At 59.1% G+C, this 23,404-nt stretch overlaps 1 protein-coding gene across 2 annotated transcripts in view; it reads right to left on the reverse strand.

Annotated features, from left to right (window-relative positions):
• The window catches only part of HSPA12A (heat shock protein family A (Hsp70) member 12A), a 135,948-nt gene that overhangs the window by 44,311 nt on the left and 68,233 nt on the right, over window positions 1-23,404 (reverse strand). Inside the window, exon 1 of one of the 2 annotated variants that reach the window (XM_045854231.1) lies at window positions 14,636-14,760. The exons of the other annotated variant lie outside the window; for it this stretch is intronic. Within the exon in view, the coding sequence (XP_045710187.1) occupies window positions 14,636-14,678 (43 nt within the window). The 5' untranslated portion in view covers window positions 14,679-14,760. Of the gene's footprint in view, window positions 1-14,635; window positions 14,761-23,404 lie in introns of those variants that run through there. 2 annotated transcript variants of the gene reach the window in all.

Genomic DNA, 23,404 nt, shown 5'->3' on the forward strand with positions numbered 1-23,404 from the left:
TCACTCGGGCATTTACCTGGAAGCTCACCAGCGGGAAGGACTGGGGCCCAAGTGAACAGTTCCCCCCACACCCTGTGTATCTGGCTGCGCCCCCTCTGCCCCACCCCCATCGGGCCGCCATTAGCCGTGTCTAGTAGACACACACCACGTGTGTGCTTAATTCGCGAGAATCCGACAGAGTTCTCAGGCCAAAACAGAGCAAGTGGTGTCAATTAAGTCGTGTCAATTTAAACACTGTAATTAAGAACACTGTAAAATTCTACTCCACACTCTGTTACCCACAGTGGTAAGTGCCACCGGAAGTGGGGGCCCCCCCAGGGCGGGGATGCTTGACTGGCCCCTTGAAGAGCCAGCCAGCAGAGCAAACAAGACAGTGCGGGAACAGCGGGCAGAGGAACAGCGTGAGCAAAGGCAGGCGGTATGGAGGGCTTCCCAGAGGGCCTTGCACCCCAGGCTGCCCCGCCCAGATGAGGCCACAACCGCCCACTTCATCGGGTTCCTCCCGGCCTTGAGCACCCCTTGTGGTTCTCTACTGCCCTCCGTGTCAGACCTAACCCTCTAACAACTTCGGCAGCTCCACCAGCCCCTCACCGCGGCACCGCACCAGCTGGGCTGCGTCCTCTGCCATCTGGGAGGCCATCTGCCATCCCCTAGGCCTGTCCCCTGCACTAGTCTGCAGGGAAAAGAGGCCCCTGTCCTTCCCCGGGAGGGGAGCTGACCCTCATGGCCGAGGTCCAACCAGGCACAGCCCTGAGCCACTCTTCCAGGGGTGGGGGATGGGACTGAGGACCCACAGTTCGCTGGGTTCTGGGGGGGTCACCCGGTTCCGCCCCACGCAGCTCTGTGCGGGCCTGTTTCCACAGCTGCAGGAGGAGCTACAACTGCTCCCTGCCTCTGGGCTGCGTGGAGACCTCAGGGAAGACCTATGAGAAACTCCAGGACGGAGCTGGGCGCAGAGTAGGTGCCCAAGGAGAGGAGCCTGCTGCTCCGAGACCGGAGCGCCCACCTGGACCTCCACCCGAGGGCCACCCTGGGCGGGAGAAGGCCCCCTCCATCACATGGGCGCCCCAGAAACCGCCGAGGGCGGGCGGGGCGGCCATGAGCCTGCAGTCCTCGAGGCCGACCAGGCTCTCTCGGACTTGCACTCACGGCCCCTTCAACTGTGGCCCAGCAACTAGGATTCTGCCCAAGAGAAATAAGTGTACGTGTCCACACAAACATTTGTTCCAGAACATTCTGGCAGCTTTTTTCACAATCACCAAAAACTGGAAACAACCCAAAACCATCAGCAGGAGGACGGGTAAACAAAATGTGGTACAGACGTAAATGAAATACTTACTCAGCAACAGCAAGCGGACAAAATACCCACACACCCCACAATGTGAATGAACCTCGAAAGCCCTGTGTCGAGTAAAAGACCCTGGACAGGAAAGAGTTAACACAATATGACGCCACTTGTGTGAAGTTCAAGGCACATCTAAGGAAGGTTAAAGAGGTCAGAGCAATGGTTACCACTTGGGGTGGGTACATATGGACTGGGAAGGGGCACGAGGGAACTTTCTGGAGTGACGAAAATGCCTCATTATCTCTCGCCTGGTGTGGTGATCACAGTGTGTCAGCTTCCTACTGCTGCTGCAACAAAGTATTACAAACTTAGTAACACTCCATTAGTGACTTAAAACCGGACACATTTCTTACACAGTTCTGGAAGTCAGAAGCCCCAAGTGGCCCAAAACCAAGGTGTCGGCAGGGTCGTGTTCCTTCTGGAGGTGCCAGGTTTGGAAAACCCACTTCCGTGCCTTCTCCAGCTTCCAGAGGCCGCCTGCGCTGCTCAGTGCGCGTCACCTTCCCGCACCTCTGACGCCAGCTGCACGGCACCCTCCGGTCGGTCTCTGTCTGACTCTGACGCTCCTGCCTCCCTCTTTCACCCACGAGGACCTCGGGATTACACTGGGTCCACCCAGACAGTCCGGAGTCACCTCCCCATCTCGAGACCCTGAACGCAATCACATCTGCCAAGTCCCCTCTGCCGTGCAAGGCACCGTGCTGAGAACGTTTCGGGGCAGTGGGACATGGGTGTCTTCGCAGGACCATGATCCAGCCTGCCTACCTCACGTGTCCAGAAACCCACCAAGCTGGTCACTTACCACTCCTAAGAAGGGCTCCTGTGATCCGGGGCGTGGGTGTCCCGTCCCAGGCACGGCTCTGCCCGCACCCACCCCTTCAGTTCACCTCCCACCCTGCGCCGTCACCCTGTTTTACAGAAACACCCTCCCTTGCAGCTGGCTAATTCGAACTCGAGTCCGACTCCCAAACCCATGTTCTGCCTGCCCCCAAAGGTCACCCTTTGGTGACCCCTACTACAGGGGTCAGGAAGGTGCACAAAGCAGGGGTTTCCTTTGGTGCCCCACGTCTATCTGTTCCAGGGAAAACAACGGTACGGGTAGGAGAGAGGGAAAGCCAAGGCCGAGATGGTGGGGCGACAGAGACTGTGCGAACTGGAGTCCCCACCCGCCCCGTCTGTAGGGGCGACGGTTCTCGGGCTCTGCCCAGCAGAGGAGCCAGAAGTCCAGCCTTCGATGTGAACTCCCTCATTCACTTTAATTATAGGCGACGGATTCAAACGGGTGGGCAAGTATCTGTCCACAGGCCCCCAGCTTGCCACCTCGTGCACCCCACACTCCCCCTCCCACCCACCCCGCCACACCCACCAGCAAGACACTGCCTCGCCCCAGCAGAAGCCTGGCCCGGCTCTCCCTCCGCGGGGCATGGGACGCAGGCGGTGAACCTGCTGGAGGGAAGCAAAGCTGCGCCTGCGAGGAGGGACCCCACGGCTCCTGGAGGCAGGGGAGACCGCCGAGGCAGCTGTAACGAGGCCTCCTGCGTGCAGTGGGCGAATGTTCCAGGTGGGACCGGAGGCCCTGCTCCTTAGACGCCGGCTGCTCCCACAACTAAGGCAGCGCCGAAGAGAAGGCCTGGCGCTTGCAGGCCCGCCTGCCATTTTGCCGGATGCCCAGCCGAGGCCCCCTGGCCACGCCCCAGTATCTGGGGTCCCCCGTGTCCAGGGTCTAGCGGGGCTCTGCTGGGCCACCGCAGCCGGGAGGGCCCCAACCAAGGCGCCTGAGGCAGCACGGGCCCTGAGCTCTAGGAGGGGCCGCCGATGCTGTTTCCAAGTCCCCACCTGCCCGCGCAGAGCCCTGCATCTGGGGGCGCCCAACCCGTCCTGCTCGCTGGAGGTCTGCCGTCAGGGCATCAAGGGGTGGGTCTTGGAGTGGCTTTCTCATAGCAGGGGGGCAAGGTATGTGACGGAGCGTTCCAGAAATTACCCAGGGCAAGGGCTTTTGAAGAAGACATAGTTCGGGCTCAGAAATCAGCATGTCCAGCACCCATAAATCATAGCTGCTTGAGCCTCTGTGTACCTGTCTCTGAAAGGAAGATGACACCCCTCCCGCTCAGCGGTGGGCATTATGAAAGCCCGTCCATCAGCTTTGTCTTGTCAGGCCCGGCGAGTCCGGAGGGCTGAACCCCCTGAGGTTCGCAGGGGCTGCCTCTGGGTGCGGGGTCCCGGCTGTTCCCTGCTGTCTCCCTTTGGAGTGTCTTTTCCACAACGAACGTGTGACGCTCTGTCACGAGAAGCACAGTGACCTTTGTTTTTAGCCAGTCCCTGCTCTGGGCGGCGTGCGGGCAGAGGGCGATGCCGGGCTGGGCGGGGCGGCAGGCGTGGGGCCGGCTTTCCCCCACCCCCTCCCGTGGCCTCACTGGGCGCCCTGCTGCCTGGCCACAGCTGGGCTCCTGCCTGAGGTCCTCCCCTCCTCCTGATTCCTGCACCCGGGCCCCCGGCCTCCATCAGCCCCCGGTGATCGCGCGGCTGCCCCCCTCTGGGGGCCGACTCTCTGCCTCTGCCCAGCAAGTCCCCCCAGTGACGCCATGGGCTTTATTCCTAAGCTCCACCCCATAGATGAGGAGATGGAAGCTCAAAGAGGTTTCCAGGCCTGCCCAGGGCCGCACCGTGAGCACACTGTGGAGCTGAGGCTCGAACCCAGGACGTGAGTGTGTCCCACAATACCACGCTGCCTCCCAGACGGAGCGCAGCTCAGGGACCCACCTGGAAGGGTGTCTCAAAACGCCCTGTGTTCTCAGCTTCCTCCAGGCCCAAGAGAGGAGCTATACACTTTTGGGGTGTGCCTTCTGGCTTCAGTACTCAGCACTCCCAAAGTGTTCCCAAATGTCCCCTGCCTGGGGTGGAGGCTGCTCTGCTTGCGTCCCAGGCCTCGCCCTGGGCCCGTGGACCTGGCTGCACCGCTGGGTTCCAACTTTTCAACCGACTGGCGCTGCCCTCACCTGTAATCACGCCCATCGGGTCAGGGCCCGGGTGCTCAGCTGCCTAAAGCCAGAACAAGCCCAGAGCTGGCAGCGCTGACCACAGGGCCCCGACGGTCTCCAGCCCGAAGGGTTCAGGGGAGGTGGGCCGAGAGCGGTAAGTGTGTTCGCAGGTGGAAGCTGACTTACCAGGTCTCTCTGAGGGAGAGATGGCTGGAGTGCCCGGGGCAGGGGCAGGTGGGGTGAGGGAGGGGCTGTGCTGGCAGGAGGAGGTGAGGGGCTGCTATCTGGGGACACAGAAGCCCGGACTCCTCCTCTGGGAGTCGCAGGAGGAGCCAGCCATCCCGCTGCTTCGGCCATCAAGTTTGGGGTTTGCAGCTTAGTTTGGCCTCATCGCCGAAGTTTCACCAGAAAGTGGCCCCACCCTCCACTGTGCCAGCAGCACGCTACAGGTTTGAGGGGCGGTCTTATCTCCGCACAGGAATGCACGCCCGTTTCAAATACCGCTTGGTAAGAAAGTCTGTTTTCCATTCAACACCCAAGGCTGAGATGCAAAAAACAAGTAGGACAAAATGCACGCCGACATTCCTACTGCTGCTGGATCAACCCCATCCTGCTGCCTCTCTTCCTTCCTGAGAAACTCGGGCAGGCCCCCAGCACGCGGCACTCGGGATCTCACCAGGGGTGTTCAGGGAGGGGCCGAGGGCTGCAGGCAACACTGGGGCAGAGTCAACGTCAGAAACCAGCCAGGTCCCTGTGGTCCGTGTCTGAACCTCCAGGGAAGACTGACCCGGAGCGTCTAGCATCTCTCAGTGTCTCCCTTCCTCTGTCTGTCCTGTGTCCCTCCCTCGCCTGCATCCCTGTTGCTTCCTCGCCCTCTCTGTACACACATGCGTGCACACACGTGCACACCCAGCGGTCTTGGCTGGGTCTGCAGCACCTCTGCTCACCACTCCCCTCATGAGTGCCCCACCAAAGCTTAGCGCCCTAAGGCAGACAGTACCTGCTTCTCCAGCCCCCGCAGGGTGCCCCTGAAACCAGCAGGCCCAGGCTGGGTGCTGCACCCCAACGTGCCTGTCCTCAGCCTCCCCGGCCAGGATCCCAACCAGACAGGCAAGGTCTGAGAGCTCACCCTGGGAGGCAGCAACGGCCCTGTCCTGCCACGGAGTCACCGTGTGCGCTTGAGGTCCCTGCCACTTTCTGGGGTTCTGTTTCTTCATCACACTGACTCACAGAACGCCGAGAGCCCCCACCTTCCCCCTCCAGCCTCCACCATTTCTCACTCTGCTCGGTGAGGTCCCAGGAAGGCACACGAAGTGCTCAGGGCCGATAAAGGTCCAATCGGCACGGCAACTCCTCCCTCAGATCTCCACCAGTTCGAGGTTCCACTGTGCCTCAGTTCGCCAGGCAGTGAGACCCCGCAGGCTGGGGGCCTGACACAGTGTTGGCAAGTGTTTATTCCGCCAAAGGCAGACACTGCAACATTTTCATTATCTCTACCACATAGTACATTCAATTCATTAAAGAAATTAAAATAGGAACGTATCGATAATCGACTGCTTTAAGGAAAAAAAAATTTAACTCCAAGATTGAGTGGCTTAACACAACAACCAGTTGTTTGCACAGAACTCAGCAGTTTGGGCTTTTCTCCCCCGAGTCAGTGCCTGCGGCTACAGTCCTGGAAGACTCGGCCGGGCTGCGTGGTCTGCGGCGGCCTCTCGCACCTGTCTGATGCTCACCTGGGCTGCTGGCTGAGGAGCCTCAGCGCCCCTCTTCTGGGGCCTCTCCAGCAGGAATAAGAGGTGGGGTGGGGGGGAGCAGAGAGCACTCCAGGCTCCCGGGCTCTCCCTCCCAGACCCGGCAGCACGCCCAAATGTCAGGAGCCACCCAGGGGCCTCATGATAAAACCTCCTTTCGGCTTCCTGTAGCTAGAAAAGGTTTGGTTACTCGAGACCAAAAGTTCTGCTCCAGGCTCTTTTAAAACAAGCATCTGCCAAGGGCCGGAGCTCCAAAGGTGAGCAGCCACCACCGTCACTTGAAGGAAAATGCGAGAAAGTAGAAGAGGCTGGGCCTGCGTCTGCCGTTAAGGGTTCTCTCGTTCACAGCAATTCGTGTCGGCCCCTTATTCCTCTGAGTAAAGCTTTACTTCTTCAAACACTCTTTTCAAATGCGAGGGACAAGTCATTAATTCACTAATGGCACGGAGGCTTGGAGCCACAGGCCACCTCTGGCCGATTCGGCGGGGCCGGCTGCAGTACTGCGGTGAGCAGGACACCGAGGCCCTGTCCGGGTTCGGCTGGGAAGCACGTGGACCTGGACTCCCACCCTGGCTTGGCCAGGGGCCTGGGGGCAGTCTCCTTCCCTCCCTGACCCCCACTGCCCATCTGTGCAGTGAGGGGGTGGACCCGGTCTAGACCCTCCGCAGCACGGGCCCCGCCGGGCCGTAGGTACCACTGCGAGCCCGTTTCCCGGACAACTTCCACCTCCACTCTGCGGAGGGGGCTCCTGCTGCTGGCGCCGTGAACGGTTTCCTGTCCCAGCCGGCAGAGGAGGCCCCCCAAGGACGACGAGAACGGAGCGAGACAGGAAGGGAGTGCCCAGAGGCATTCAGCCTTGAGCCTGTGGAAACCTGGGAGACAGAGAGGCCGGCCCAACCGCTCTGTCGTCATCTGGGCCCCAAACAGGAACCGGGGGTCTGGGGGCAGAAACGGCTGCTCCCAGCCGCGGAGGAACCAGCAGCCCCCGGGGCCTGATCTCCAGGAAACACAGAGCAGCAGAGGGGAGCGCCTCTTCTGCAAAACCCACTTCCCTCTGGGATCCTGCGGGCTAAGGGGGCGTGTCTGACAGCAAAACTGGGAGGTGGTCGGCAAAAACATGAACCCCAAAACACGAACATCTGGGAAGTAGAGCAGTCCCAAACGTTCAGCTGATGCACTCGGAAATGAGGTGGAGATAAGGTGAGTGACCAGAGGCTCTTCCTGGCAGCTGGCACCTGAGGCCCCACTCGGGAACAGCCAGGGTGTCACGGGCGCCCGGTTTCCTCACAGGGACAATGCCTTCAGCTCCTTCACCTGCCCCCCTGGTTTCCTCGAAGAGCTCGAAGGGGAAGGTGCGTCTGTAGACTTTCAGCTCCTTTCTCACTTCCTCACCTAATGCACTTGAATCATGAGGAGGCGTGTCCCCACCTATCAAAGGATAAACACGCTGAAAAAGTTGGCCAGCGAGTCCACACAACTTCCATGTGTCCACAAGGAGGCAGCCGAAGGGACATGATATGGATTCTCGGGAAAGTGTCAAGAGGCCTTGCAGCCTCCCCTCTCCTCCTCTTGCTGCTCCGGGGCAGGCACATACAGAGGCCCCAGCTAGCCTCCTTGAGGACAAAGGACCACGTGGAGAAGGAAACCCCACCCCCGACAGCCAGCACCGAGCCCAGAGCCCGGGGCAAGGCTACCAGGGCTCTCCGGTCCAGCCCAGCATCACAGGACCACAGTGACTTGAGGGACCTCAGGCAAGATCGGCAGGAGAACCGCCTGGCAGAGCCTGCTCAGAGAATCATGAGCAAATACGACTGCCACCATCTCGAGCCATTACATTCTGGGATGGTTGGCTACATAGCGAAAGCAAATACAACGTGACAATTTGTAGACATTTCACTAATTTTTTAAAAAATCAAACAGTATTCCCACTTGGGAGCCAATAAACCTTTTACTCAGGTTTTAGTGATTCCATAGGCTCCTTAGAAGGGACCATGCCACCCTGAAAGTGGCAGTGTCTCCAAGGACCCTGCTAGGATTGAAGAAAAGTCAAGGGCTGACCAACAAACTCTGGAAAGGTGTCATGCAGCAGGTTCAAGAGGAACCCAACAGAGGTAAAACATGGAGGAAGACCAATTTGCAACACTCAAATTGTTCCTGGGAGAGACTGAAGGCTCTCTAACTAACCTCCTAAATCTAGGCAGCACCCAGATCTTTCGGGCTGTAAAAGGCTGAATAGTGGTCCCCCCAATGTGCCTGGGTCTTAACTCCTGGAACCTGGAAATATGCTATTTTACATAACAAAAGGGACTTAACAGGTCTGATTAAAGTAAGGACCTTGAGATGCGGAGCTAATTCTGATGATCCGGGAGGGCTTCGTAAGAGGACCTCACGTGAGAGCCCTGACAAGAGGGGGCAGGGAGGGCGGAGTCAGAGAGAGGTGACGAGGGAAGCCACGGTTGCAGTGATGTGTCCTGAAGATGGAAGATGGGGCCACGAGCCAAGGGATGTGGGGGCCCCCAGAAGCTGGGAAACGTGAGTTTCCAGAAGAAACACAACTTGGCCAACACCTTGGATTTAGCTCACTTAGACCCATTATGGACTTAATTCCAGCCTCTGGAATATACGATAATAAATTTGTGTTGTGTTCTGCTGCTGAAATTGCGGTAATTTTTATGATGGCAGTAGGAAACTCATTCGCTGGAAAATTGTAGCCTCAGACTTTATTCGTAACAACAATAACAGCTAACATTAATTCAGGGTGGCCCGTCCTATTCTAAGTGCTTTCCTTGTATAAATTCATTTAATCCTCACACACACACACACAAAAAAAAAACATGTGAAGAAGACTATTATAATCCATAGTTTACAGATGAGAAAACTGGGCCTTGAAGAGGCAAAGTAAATTGTTGGGGCCACAGAGCAAGTAAACGGCACAGCCCGGAGTTGCACCCGGGGAGTCGGACTCCAGATGCCACGTGTAACCCCACCTCTCCCGAATCACAGCCACTAACTGGGCGCCCTCCGCGTGCCAGGCTCACGGCTCGTGCTTGACACACATTCCCACACTTCACTCTCACCGTCCCCTAATGGAGCAGGATTACTGACCATCCTGGTTCGCGGCAGGAGAAATGAGGCATGGTAGTGTTACACCCAGAGGTTAAACACATCTGAACCCAGAAGTGTCTAAGCCCAAAACCCGGGTTCAACCACACCCCCTGCTGCCTTCCTCATCCCATAAGAGGCTCGATGGCTGAGGAGAGGACAGAGATAAGTAGCACAACCACCTAATTTATCTTCCCAACTGGCATATTTAGCAGATAGGAGTCACTATTAATAATTTCACTGGGACAAGAGGCATAGACCACAGCCATCCCGGCAACCAGGATGCATGCACCACCCTAACAATAAGGGGACTAAACTAAAGCCCATACGCTGCAGCCCAGGGCTCCCCCAGCAGGGGGTGCTGTGGAGCAGCCTTCAGCCCCACCTCACCTTACACCTGCCTGGCCATGGTCCAGGCTGGAAGCAGAGGGGTGGTCCTGCCAGAGGGCAGAGCAGCACGGACAAAGCTCTGGACCTGGGGTCTCAGCACATTGGGCAGAGCCTGTCTGGCGGTGGACTGGGAGTCCATCTGAGGGTAACAGGCCGAAGGCCCTGGATAGAGTCCAGGGACGCAAAGAGACCTTGAACCCCACGGGTGCCCCAGCCAGGAAACCTGGAAGGACCTCAGCGCCTCGGCCAAGGGCCAACTGGGAGTCAGTGGGGCCAGCAGTCTGAGACACCCAGCTCTCCTCCAGAGTTCTGGGCCTGCAGGACAAGAGGCCACGTGGCCTGAGGCTCAGACTGAGAACTGGCCCTTCCCAGCTGTGGGATCGCAGCCTAGCCCTTCGCCCCTGTGAGTCTCCTGGATGAAATGCAGCCACTGACAACAACTGCCCCACCTGTGTCCGCTGGATCCATAGCAGTGAATAACAGCAGCAGGTAACAGCAATCAGCTGGGAAGTATACTCAGCACTTAGCAGGCGTTATGGGAGTAAATCAAATCCCCTCTGAAATGGGCCCTATGATTATCCCCACTTTACAGCTGAGGACACTGAGGTGTGGGGGGACGGATAACTTTCCCAGAATCCCATGGGTGTAGGTGGTAAAGCCAGCATTGGAATCCAAGCTGACTGCCCCTGTGAAATCCCACTAGAACCTTCTCCTTCCCAACCCGGCCAACCCACAGCAGCCCTTCTTGGTCGGCCCTTGACTTGCGTGGTTCTCCCGGCTGTGCCCAGACCCCACCAGCCTGTGGGTGGGCGGCGCTCACTCCCTGCCACATGCTGTTCATTCATTAAGGCCCTGGTTTCTCCCTGCCATTCAAACTATGCACAGTGATAATAAAGAAGCTTTTTCCCTTACCAAAGAGGCCTGTTTATGCCACGAGAGAGCGTTTCGCCCCCATAAGATTGAGTCATCACTCAAAGCCTTGCTGGAATCAAAGACGAATCTCTTCCAGGATGGACTGACCCTCCACCCTGAACCCCCCCCCCCCACTGCCTCCCACTTCTCTGAGCATCCAGGCTTCTAGAAGCACCACTCCACTGTGGAGTGGGCAGGATGTGGATGTCATTCCCCATTGCTGTGTTCCCTCGTGGCTTGCTGACTGATATTCAGTCAACACACAACGGCATGTTTATTGAGCACCTGCTAAGGGCCCTTACGAAGAGTATGGCCATGAAAGACACAGTACCTGCCCTGGTTGGGAGCAAAGGCATTGAGAGAAAGGGCAGAAGCTTTTACGCTCCATGATTGATTCACATACCAACTCAAGCATTCACTGGCTGGGTGATTTGATTCTTTGGTTGGGCAAGTTACCAAATTTCTCAAGGCCTCAAACTGCTTCATCAGCAAGATGGGCTGATGACACCCTCCTGGGCTTGTTGAAGGAGTCAGTGGGGTTTATGCATATGAAACTGAAACATCGGGCCCTCAGTGAACGCTGGCTGGGATTACCAACAACAGCCAGTACCAATGGCTCTGGAACCGCACCAGTGGGATCTCTCGCAGATGGAGGAGTTCAAGAAGGCTTCCTGGGAAGTGATACCTGACCTGGGTTTTGAAGGATGAGTAGGAGTTTGCTACAGAAAGGGGGAACTACATGAGGGCTGAAGGAGATCATGGGGCTCTGGGAAACACAAGTCCCTGTGTGGGAAGCAGGTACAGGGGCTACACAGGACCCCAGGGGCAGGGGACACCGCTGCAGAGGCAGGTGTGGACACGGACTGGATCCCCTGGCCGGAGCCCCAACTGGTGATGCCCAGAGCATCACTCAGACTTCTTCCCGGCCAGTGTGGGAGCCGCATCCAGCACCCACCCACTTCCACCTGTGGTTTGGTGACCTCGGGGAAGTCGGGCAGCTGCATTCTCTGCCAGCCGTGTACCCATTCATTCGGACGTCGAGTCAAGTGCTCTGAGGGCCTGCAGCGTGCCGGACACGTGCCAGGAGAGGCCTGGCCGCTTCCTACCCCTCATTCAGCCCATTTCCGGTTGTGCCATGCTGGCCTGGCAGCTTTCTTCTCGGTGAAATGGGGTAACAGGCCCCCCTCATAGCGTCAGTCATTCATTAACAAATGCGGTCAGGGCTAAATGAGTAATTATTCACTGTTCTCAGACTTCAGCATGAATGCTTAGTTGTATTATGGCTAACGGCCAGGATGGTAAGAATCCCAGCTCCAGAGTACAAACCGTGCTTACAGCGGCGCCCCCAACTCAGGCAAAGCCCCTGCCTCCCGTCCCCTGCCCTACCCTGGCTCTGGAGCAAATCACTGGGTTTCCACCGCCCACACCTAGCCCTGACTGGCCTTAGAAGCCAGCCCAGACCAAACCATCCGTCGCCCACCCCGCTCCCACTGCATCTCATCCTTCCAGGGCACTCAGTGTCAGCCAACCCAGGTCTCGGTGGGGGCAGGAATGAAGGTCGTTTCGGCCTCTGCTGGTCAGAACTCCAGAGATGAAAAGGGTGGCCACTGACGTTGTGAATGAACGAATATAAACATTCTATGAAGGAAATGTACAAGCGTACACAAAACAAACGGAACAGTGACAAAAGGCCTTGTACAGACGCCACAGCTCCCACCGCTGCCAACATCCCGCCGTCCTTGTTTGGTGGGCGCCTCCGGCCACTCCCTGCCCCCCCCTCACTTGATCTGCCAGGGACAGTTTTATGGCCAGCCTTTCGGGCACACCCCGGTACTCAGGGCTCCCAGTGCTCACACGCCCTAACACAGTTCGATACCTGTGGCACGTTTCCCTCCGTACTAAGAGCTTCCTTGAAATAATCCCAGAAGAGCCACCATTTTCATGTCCCTGATAGAATGACAATCACTGGCCACAGGGGCCGTGGGGTCATACAGGATGGTGACAAAGGGCCGGAGCCCTGGAATCAGATGGCCTGGGTCTGAATCAATGCTTCCTAGATGTGTGACCTTGGACAGGTCATGCAACCCATGTTTAGATTCCCCACCCAGTAAAAGGGGAATGCTGGTAACAGGTCTGCTGTGAGGCTTTAGAAAAATTAAAGATCGCGTGTCCACTTGTCCAGCACAGACTGTGCAGCGAGGAAGCCTTAGAAATAGACGTGTTCACAGAATAGTGGGGGAGTGGGCCCTGCTCGTCTGAGCTCCTCTGAATGTCTCCCATTTCACAGATGAGGGGTGGCTGCCCAAAGAGAAGCAGTGAGTTGCCAGACAGAGCCCGCCCTCTGTCCCAAGTCCACGTGCCGGCAGTTCGCACAGCCTGCCTTGAACAGTGCTCTCTGGAAGTGAAGAAACTCTCTAGAACAACAGAGAGGCCGGCGAGCAGCGGCGGGTGGCCGAGCACACCCAGTGTGTGTCCCCATCCTGGATGGCGGGCTCTCCCAGCCTTAAGGGCAACCAGACGGCGAGTGCCCCGTGTGTGTGTGTGTGTACATGCGTGTACAATGGTGGTGCTGAACCAGCTTCGCAAGACAAAAGGGTGTGTGCGGGGGTCCACGTCCCTGCTCACTCCTCTGACGGACGAACCCTACAGCCGGCCTTGCATTCCACGCGGCCACTCACCATCTGTCCCAGCACGAGAGGCAAGAAACTGGCTCACTCACTTAAGCTTTAGCAATTCTTGGCAATTCAGACGCCCCTCCCTATCTAGATTTTATGTATTTTTTCCTATTTAAAGGAAAAGGCGGGGGGGGGGGGTGAACCAATCCAGTTGCTGAGTGGTGCTCAGACAAAGCCAGCCTCCAGTCCACTGCCTGCTGTGTGACAGCTGGGGAAGGGCAGGGAGGGAGAGGGGCAGGTCTGGGATGCGTGTTAACACACCGCCCCGCTCCTGGCCTGGGCTCTCCACGGTTCCTCCGGGAGGGAACCGAGTCAGGATCTCCCCCTCCCCCCGCCCTTCCCCACCACTGCATTGCCGCGGAGGGAGGCACCTCCCAGATCCGCAGGAACAATGGGCTGGGGAGGGGGCCCGGCCTCCGGAGCTAGCCAAGGCCGGGGGGCCACCACGCTGGGCCAGACTGCGACCACACCAACTAGGGTGGCTGTGCTGCCACCTGACTCAGCTTCCCCGGCTTCGCGGTTCCTGCGGAGCCAGGCGCTTCTTTCCTGGATGAATTCCCCTTAGTCTCGGCTTGTCCTGTTGCTATGGGAGAAGCCGCCGGGCCACTCTCCGCACCCGCGGCTGCTCCTGCCACAGCCCCGCAGGTCGGGCACGCGCGGCGCCTCCCAGCGCCCAACTTTCCCCACTTGGGACCCACAATCCCGGCCAGCCCGTCTGCTCTGCTGGCTAAGCCGGGATGTGTAGACTGGGGCTCCAAAAGCTGCTCCCCCCTCCTCCTCTTGCTCCTGACCCTCCCCTCAACCCGAGCCCTAACCATGCTCCCTGGTTGAAGAAAGCGGCCGCGGCATATCTGCAAAGCGTGAGCGCGCCTCCCGGGGCACCGGGAGCTGTCTTCCTCCCCACCCCCACCGGGGCAGAGAGGGCAGAGCGGGAGCAGCGGAGCCCCGCCGCCGCGCTCCTCAGCCCACAGAATCCCTGAGGAAGGGTGGGCAGGGGCGTGGGATGTAGTTCGGACCGAAACTGCAGCCCCCTGCTCCGGACCAGTACGACTGATCTCCTGAGCGGGGTGAGGGAGGGGACAGGTCCAAATGTTCGACTTCCCAGGGGCATCCACCCCACCCCCCTCGCTGAGTCACCGAAAGGAGCTGCCAGAGATGCGGGACCACCCCGCGGGCCTCGCAGGAGGCACCACCTGGTGGCGAGGACGGCCAGGGTGCCCAGGAGGGGGCTGCGGTCCCCGCCGCAGTGTCCGCGCCCCCGCCGGGAGCGAAGCGCATAACCGGTGGGCAGTCTCAGTACCCCTAGACACCCAACCCCTCCGTGGCGCTGACCCCGGTCCCACCAATTGGGCGGGATGGGGTGGGGGCTCCCACTTTGCCGCGGCCCGCGAGAGAGCGCCCCGGCGCCGGGCGGCGAACGCGCCTCATCCCTCCGGCGACCGCCCCACCGCAGCCGCAGGACCTGCTCTCTGCACTCACCGCGGGGCCCTGTGTCGCTGCTGCCAGCCTCCTTGTCCGCCATGGCCACACAACCCCGCCCGCGAGAGAAGCCTCCGGCGCAGCGCCCGCGCCCGTGCAGGTCTCCGTCCGGTCCTCCGCGGCGCTCAGGCCGGGTCTGACGCGGCGGCCGCTGCGGCCCCGGCTCCTCCCCGGGCTCCTCCCGGACCCGCCCCGCGCCCCGCGCCCCGCCCCACCCCTCGCGGCCGAGCCTCGGTCGTGGAAGGGTGGGAAGGCTGGGGAGGTGGACACGTCCTAGGGCCTGCCTGGAGAGTGTGGAATCCGCTCGCTGATCCTCCCTAGCCTGTCCTACCGAGGCCGGCCCCTCCTCTCCGGCCGAGCGGGCCGCAGCAGGGCTCGCGGTGCGGCCGGGACTCCCCGGCTCGCCGGCCGAACGCAGGCGCGCGCAGGGCGCACGGCTCCGCGAGCAGTGGGGCTCGGCTTCTGGGCCCCTCGGTTCCCCTACGCGTCGGCTCTTTGGAACCGCAGGCGGCTGAAGCCCCGCAGCAGGCACCGCAGGCACACCCCACTCCTCCTGAGGAGGCCCGCTCCGGTCCCCACCAGTTTATTTCTCCCCGCCAGCCCCATTCCCACGCAAGGGTCACAAAGGAACGGTCAAGGGCCCGCACAAACAGCGGAACCCAACGCGGCCAGTTCTCTAGCCGCAGACTGAGGACCTGCTCGAGAGCGGCGCCCTAGGTACCGCCGCGGGCGTCCACCCCCGGCCGCCTCCGGGACTCCATGGCAACCCGGGAGCCCCGAGGCGCTTGCAGGGGAGGCTGCCTCCAGCCTTCCATATATGGGCTCCCACCAGGGCCCTCGTTAAAAGTCTGAGAATAACGACATTAATAATGCAGAGCTTCGGCCGTCAATGATCCATCTCCCCTGTCCCGGGGCTGCACCACACACACGGGCCACCGGCACCTGTTTAAGCCTGACCGGGTGGCTTCTGGGTCAGCTGGGCTACGACAAGGCAATGAGGGCAGTGATGAGCATCTGAGGACACCATTGCTGGGTCCTTCCAGTGTGCCTGGCACCATGCTAAGTGCTTAAGAGTCTTCTCATTTTCTCTGCATAACTAATAATGGGGACTAGTGGTCCCCATTTTGCAGATAAGGAAATCGAGGTTAGAGGGAGATAAGTAATGATCCCAGAACACATACAGCTAGTAAGTGGCTAAGCTGCGGTCCCCTCCCAAGTCATAACCGCCCTCATGTCCTGAGATGGGCCATAGCTCCCACAGGGCACCTAGGGGAGGCTTCATTGCAGCTGGATGGGGGGGTGGGGCGGGTGGGGAGGCAGGGAGGATGGGACGGAGGGCTGCTGGCAAAGCCCAGGGACCAGTTTCTCAGAAAGTGATTGTAGAGTGATGAGTTAAAAAGACAATCTTGTCTTCTATCTGCCTGTAGTAAAAATCCCAAAAGTACAGTCTGGGGCAATGTGAGTGACCTCAGGCAAGTTACTAAACGTCGCTGAGCCTCGGTACCGTCATCTGTGAAATGGGCGCGACAGGAGAGCCCACATCACAATGCTGCAGAGGGTTAGATGAGAGGACGCATGCAACGTGCTTTGCTTGGGGGCCGGCACATGGTCGCGGTCAGGCCAGAAAGTACTGGGTATGATTCAGTCACAGACACCTTTTTAACAGTGGACAATGGCCAGGTGTGCAGGGCAGTGCGGGCACCTGGGTGGGGGGCACTCCCGGAGTGGGGTGCCCTCTCCCTACCAAAGCTGCTTGCTCGCTGAGACAACACCCCGCCACCTCAGGCAGATCCAGGAGACGGCCTGGCAGCCATGAGTGTGTGGCAGCTGCAGGTAGGCAGGAGAAGGGTTAGGGCAGTTGTCCGGGTGACGAGGGCCTGGCGGGGCAGGCCCAGGATGGAGAGAGCACGTGCTGAGCCAGGCCCTGCGTCAACCCTAGAGCCGCCTGCCCACCTCGGCTCATGTATCTCCACTGAGCGAAGCTGGCCAGGCCGCGGCTGCCGGGACTGGGACACGGGAGGACAGGGACAGCCACCAGCGTTGCAGGGACACGTGCCTGGGCGGTGAGGCCAAAAGAGAGTCCCTCTTGTGCTCGAACCTGTGCCAAGCCTCCCTCCTCTCCCGAACTCTGTAGTGAGACGGTCAACACCTCGGGCAGCAGTGAGCCCCAACCTTCCTCTCGGAGCCTCTAGAGAAGCCCTCCCTCTACCAGCCTTCCTCGGCCAGGGTTCCAAGCCCCTTCTGTCCCACAGTTAGCGCCTCTTCACCCCCTCCCCTCCCTGCTCGCACCCAGGCCTCTTTCAGGGTCCCAGTCCACGGCCACGAGCCCAGGCAAACCCAGGACACTGCCCCCATACCCAGGCTCCCATGGTATTCTACGCACCTAACGCCTCTCTTTGTTTTTCCTCCTTCTGCCCCCCTCTGCTGCCCCGGCCGCTTGGCAACCAGGAGGCTCTTCTGTCTATCTGCAGGGAACCCCGCCTCCACCCCCAGGCCTGGGCCTTCCCCCAGGGCTCCAGGGCTCCTGAGAGCCTCCCAGGGCGCCTTCCCGGCCCTCCCCACTCAACCGAAGCCCAGCGTATCCTCTCCTGCCCTCCCTCCTGGCCTCAGGAGCTCTGTAAAGGGAACCCCACCCACCAGTCGAGGAGCCACACACCTGGGCATCGGCTCTCCCTTCTCTCTCTCTCTGTACCTCCAAGTTCAGTCAGTCTCCAAGTCTAAGTGTCGCCCAGTTGACCTTGGAAGTCTGCACCCTCACTGCCACCATCCTGTCCAGACCCCAGCATCCCTCACTGCCTGCAAGTCTTCAGGGCCCCCCTCACCCGTCTCCCGTCCTACCCCGCACCCCCCTTCCCCGGGCCATTCTTTGAGAGCCTGGCCTGCCTCCGCCCACCTCTCCAGCTCCACCTCTCCCCCGTGACTTCTTTCAGTCGCCCCCATCCCCCTTCATGAACTGCTGGTTTCAAATGCCTTAAAATGTGTTTGATGTCTGGGCCACTCGTTTCCTGGCCCTGCCGCCACCAGCCACCGGGAGAGCTCAGCGGGGACCTGGACCCCTCCCCTGCTCCCCGCTCTGGCCCAGGTGCCCCTCCTCAGTGTCCTCACAGCACCCTGTCCCTCCCCATCAGGGTCCTGATTCCTGCAGTCAAGACATTGACCTTGACAGCCTGTCAGAACCAGCAGGATCCCTGCAGCTGCCCCACCCCCGCCCTTCCGCAGCGGAAAGGCCCTGGGCGCCAGCTGCCCTATCCACCAACCCCGAGCCACGGTGACACGGGGCACTGAGGAGGATGGGCAGTGGATGACAGGCAGGCCCCGTGCTGTGGGCACAGAGCAGACGGTTGCGATTCTCAGGACACATGAAAGGCAATGAGCTTGCCCTCGTGGCTTTAACAACCACCACGGTAACTAAGAACTGCCCTGGCGAGCACCTGCTTCCCAGGACCCTCGCTACGTCACAGGGGAGGATGCCAACGGGAACACAGGAAGGTCGGGGCCCTGCCCGGGCTCCCCTCCGGCCCTTGGCGGCGGTGGGGCTGGGGTCCAGGCGAGGCCCTTGTCCCATCACCCAACGTCAGGGAAGGGCTCCCACCCTTGACACCTGCAGTCTCTTCCCCAACAGAAGCCGAAGTGAGGCCGGGCCGCCTGGCTGCTACCAGGTCCTGCATGGACTGGCCTCCCGATGTCTCCGGACTCTCGCTCCTTCCGTTCCGCCGTCCTTCAAGCCAAACACACACACACACGTCACCCATCTGGACATGCCCAACATGGTCCCATCGCAGGGCCTCTGCTCTACTTGGTCCCCCTGCCTGGGACACCTTCCCCAAGAGAATCACGTGGCTTGCTCTCTCACTTCAGGAACTGTCACCTTCCCAGATCACTCCAGCTAAGACTGCTGCCCCGCCCCCTCTTGGAAGTCGGCTCCACAAGAGTCGAGCCCTGGACTGTGTCGCTCCCTGCTCACTGCCGTTCGCCCAGGGTCTAGGGCCGCATCTGGCATACGGCAGGCACTCAATACACGCCCGATGGTGGATGGACTGCCTGTTGAAGTGACGCGGGAACACGACAGGCTTGCCTAGGTGGGAAGACCACGCCTGCCACAGGGACATTCTGCTGACCCCTGGGGGCTCCCCTGCCATTTCAGAGCGTGCCTGGGTTTGTGGGAGGTTGCTAGACAAGCCCCATCCAGCCACCCCAAAGACTCCTCCTCCCAGTGTCCCTGTGGACTGGCTGCAGCACCCACCACAAAATCTCTCCTCCACCCTCTCGGCCACTGGGCCCACGCTGTGGTCTGTGGTGGCGGCGGCCCGAATGTCCACCCTCCCCAGCCCCAATCAGGGGTCTCAGGTGGACACCTGAGTTGTGAGAAGAGGCCCAGGCCAGAGCTAAGTCACCACCTTCCAGCCCCCTCACACTGGCCATTCCAGCCACATGGGCCTGGCCTGTCCTCGGGTCCCCCAACAGCGATGCCTCCGCTGAGAACCTGTTCTCTACCTGTTTTGCCGGGTGGACCCCCGTCCTCCTCCAGGCCTCAGCTTAGGTGTCACGTCTTCCAGGAAGCCACGCTGCCCTCCGAGACAGCACTCGGGCCCCCACCCCATCCTCCACGCCTGGCTCCCCACGCGCTCCTGTCACGGCACTCGATGCAACAGGTCTGGGGGTAGGATGCGCAGTTACTGACCCATTGCACAGAGGACAAAATCAAGGCCCAGAAAGGTCACCCAGCTAGGAAGCTGCAGAACGGACAGCATCTAAGAACTGAGCTCTCAGAACCCAGACCTTTCCACCTTCAGTTGGCTCAGCAACCCTTCGAGCTGCAAGCTTGCCAAGGGCAGGCCGGCCAAGCACAGAGCTGTGGCCCCACGCCCCAGCACACAGCCTGGCACAGAGAGCTCAGTATGGAAGGGAAACAGCCCCTCAGGTTCGGGTCCTCACTTGTTCCTCACCTCCAGGGTCTCTCCGCCCACCAGCCCACCAAAGCCTACCTGCCCACAGCCCTCTTTGTTCTTCAACCGAACAAAGACAGGACCCGTCCCCCCCCCCCCCGCCCTGTCCCCTATCAATTCTTGCACATAGATGCTAGAGCCGAGAGGCTAACCCAGCCAGGACACGCTGTCCCCCACCCCCCGGCACCAACCACCCACTGTGAAAAAGGCTGGACATGCTGGACAAGGGGGCCAGTGGGCGGCGGGGAGAGTGGCTGAGTCCTCCAGCCGCCAGCGCAGATGAAACTGCAGAATGTTTGCTGGTGGGTCGGATGCAGAGGGCGCTGATCCTGGGGGCACATGGGGCCCAGGGCAGGGAAAGTACGAGAGCAAAACGCAGAGAGGAAGGCAGCATCCGGTCACACAGGGGTCGGCCAGACCCGGGTTCAAATCTAGGGGCTGAGCCACTCTCTGTCCCTTCAGCTGGCCTGGGGTGCTCGTCTCTGGGTCTGTCCCCACCTGTAAAAGGGGGCGCTAATGGTGGGTAGGACCATGATGAGAGATGATGCGTGTAAAACACTCAGCACAGAGCCGGGCTATGCCCACTGCGGGAAACGACACTTCTTATTTAATTTGCAAAATTGCCTATTAAATTTTAGTTTGACCCTCTCCCCCCCCGACAAAAAAAAAGCCTATTTCTTGTGAATTATAAATTACAGAATGGATCTGGGCAAGTTTTCTTAGCTGGTGAAGAAACATAGAAAGATATAGGGGTAAGTGACTTTTTTTCTTTAATGTTTGTCGTTTAAAATTTTATTTTTAAATGTGAGAACTGACACGCACCCAAATCTGAGCTTTCACGTAGGGTCCTTCCGATGAACTACACTGACTTCGTGCTGTGCCACCAGAACATGGTCTGTCCACTGAGTGGCATAAAAGTGACACCTTTATTAACAGGACCAAGATGCAGATGGGCTAAGAAACTCCCCGAGAAAGTCCAGGCGTGAGTCGGAGCCCTAGACCTCTGATCTTTCCTACATTTAAAAATCCGGCCCCAGAGCCAAGTGGCAGTGTCTGTGTATACAATGCGTCCCTTTCCAACGCGTTTCCTCCCCATCTGGCGTGAGTCAGCCCCGCCATTAACATTCCGAAACCCGCGGGGCGTACACAACGTGAGCTCTTTCGAGGGGAGCATTCGAGGGCCGGAGGAAACTATTTCTCGGGATGTCACACTCACTCAGGCCTGCAGCGTAAACTTCAGAAATACCTGCGCAGGTAATGAAGGGCTGTCCAAATATTTTTGTAAGTATTGCAAACAGCAGAGCAAACGTGTACGGTCACTCTCTCGGCGGCGTTCTCGGAACTGCTCGGCCCCTGGCCCTGCAGGCCCCTGGTTCAAGATAAGACGGGGCGTTCTAGGAGCCACGTCTCAAGGAGGACAGCGTGGAGTGAGAGGAGGCTCGGAGGAGAAAAACGGGAATGACCCCGGGGCCCACGGAGCTTCCGAAATGGCTGCGGCAAACTGCACGCGATTTGAACCAAAAGGTTTCACATTGCAGAGAAAAAATACCTCCCTCCTTTCCAGCTCACAGCCCAGTGCCTTGCTCGCAGCAGGTGCACAATAAATATTTGCTGAAGAAATGAATGAATGGCCAAGTAAATAAATAGTGGAGTAAAACCTGGGGCCCAGGGAAGCTAAGCCTCTTGACACAGACACACAGTCCACGACAGAGCTGGGGCCCAGCTCCAGCCGCCGGCCTCCCGGCTCAGCCCAGCCTTCGGTGTCCTCTCTGCGAAAGGCCTGGCAGGCGAGGGTGCATCTGACTGTCACTGATGGGGGATGGCCGGCCACTGGGGAAGGCAGGCACTCAGACCCCTTCCAGCTCTGTGGGAATGAGTGCGGGGAGGGTTACCCCCATCTGTCCCCTGCTGTGTGTGGACTGTGGCATCCGTGCTGCAACACCTTGGCTTCCAGAATCCCTCCTCTCCGACTTCCTAGAATTGTGTGAGGGGCAAAGAGAGCCTTCTGCACTGTGCAAAGACGAATCTGCGTAGACCCAGCCACCTGCAGCCTCGAATGCCAGCAAAAGCCCTTGAAAACTCAAATGTCCCATGATCGCGGTTTTGCCTTATTCCCCGCAACCCCAGAGCCGCCTGACGTGGGTACGTCCTAGATGGAGGCAGGCAGTGCGCCCCTTTGCTCTGCACGGGTGCAGTTCTCCTTCCTGGGGGCAGGCCCACCGCCACCGTGTTTCCCTGGAGCAGAGACGCAGGCGGCACTGGGCCCAGGGGAGGGAGATCTGTCTGTGAGTCCCCAGGCTCTGAGCTCAGCCCTGGCAGCGTATCCCTGGGCCTTGGCCTTGCCGCCGGCAGAGAGGTTCCCTAAGAGCCCGTGGAACAATGTCCTTCAGAAAGAAGGACTGGGAAAGGCCCCGCATCATGAGGTTCGTTTACTCCATGTACAGATATTTACTGAGGTTTCACCATGCACCGGGCAGTGTTCTAAGCCTGTAGGAAATAGAACAGCTGAAATGTATCCTCTTGGCCAGCAAGGCTCTAACTTTATTGGGTGGGGGAAGAGGGGGTGTCACAAACCCTTCTGGGAAACTGAGCACTGTGACTGTTCTCCCCAGAACCATGCGCAGAATTATACTCCCCCACCACTGAACCGTTCCGGGGTCTCGGCATGCTGAAGCCCAGCCGAGGACCTGAGGACCCCAGATTAAGAAGCACATTCCGAAGACACCAAACAAAATGGCAGCTTTTCTGCCGGGTGCCAGAAAAGCACAGGGCAGAGGAAGACAGACCACCATCACGAAGCAGCTTATGAATGGCAGGAGCAGGAAAGGGCTGTGGCGTCAGGCAGGCTTGGGTGACCCTGGACCTGCAGAGCCTCTGCCTTTCCCTGTAAAACGGGAGAGACATTGCTCTAGACACTTTACATCTATCGTCCATTCGATCTTCACAGCCGTTCAGAAGGAACCGTATTATTACTGTACCCATTTCACAGACAAGGAACCTGAGGCCCACCATGTTTCCCAAAGAGGGAAGTGGCAGAGGCAGAACTTGCGCCTGGGCAGTCTGATCCCAGTAAAGTGCCCGGGTCTGTCCTGCCCCCATGGACAGCTGTGCAGGAACGGGTCCCAGTGCCTAGACCAGCCCCCGGCACGTGGTAGGGCCTCAGGAAACACGTTGAATGAATGAAAAAAATCATCTAATTGGAGGGTATACTTGCAGATCACAAAGCACCCTCACGTCTCTGCTCTCACACGAATCGTGTTGCGCTAGGACGAGGGCGTCCCCCCCTCCGACTTTTCTCAGGGAGGACACGGAAGGCCGGGCGAGGTCACGCGCATCTTCGGCCTGAGGTTGCAATGTGAGCACCAGCTTCGAGCCGTTCAGTCCTTTCAAAGCTCCTGTTCTATCTCAGAGTCGCATGTGCATTTTGCGTCCTACCCCATGATATAGCTGCAGGGTTTTATTCTAAACAAAAACGTTAAATTTCTATTACTTGGTTTTAAAATGTCCTGTGGACAATTTTAAGCATCCGCAAAAGGAAAGGGAGCGATAGAAGGAACCCTCAGGTACCCCTCACCCGGGTTATTTAATTTTTAAAAATCAGCTCTTTCAGTGGCTTTGACTCTCCCGGGAAGAAATCACAGCGGCTGTCACTGGCACTCCCTCGAAGAAGTGCAAACTGACACTGGGCTGTATTTCAGATGGGGACAGGACCGGTGGTGAGGTCGAGCCACTTGCTGGGTGGGAGTCTTGCTGCTAGAAGAGTCAGAGCCAGGCGTCCCCGGGAGCTGGCTGGCTTATCCCCCCTGCAGGGGAGGTACACGCT

Source organism: Phyllostomus hastatus, unplaced genomic scaffold (assembly GCF_019186645.2).
Source record: "Phyllostomus hastatus isolate PE091 unplaced genomic scaffold, TTU_PhHast_1.1 phas_scaffold_1066, whole genome shotgun sequence".
NCBI classification, from domain to species: Eukaryota; Metazoa; Chordata; class Mammalia; order Chiroptera; family Phyllostomidae; genus Phyllostomus; species Phyllostomus hastatus.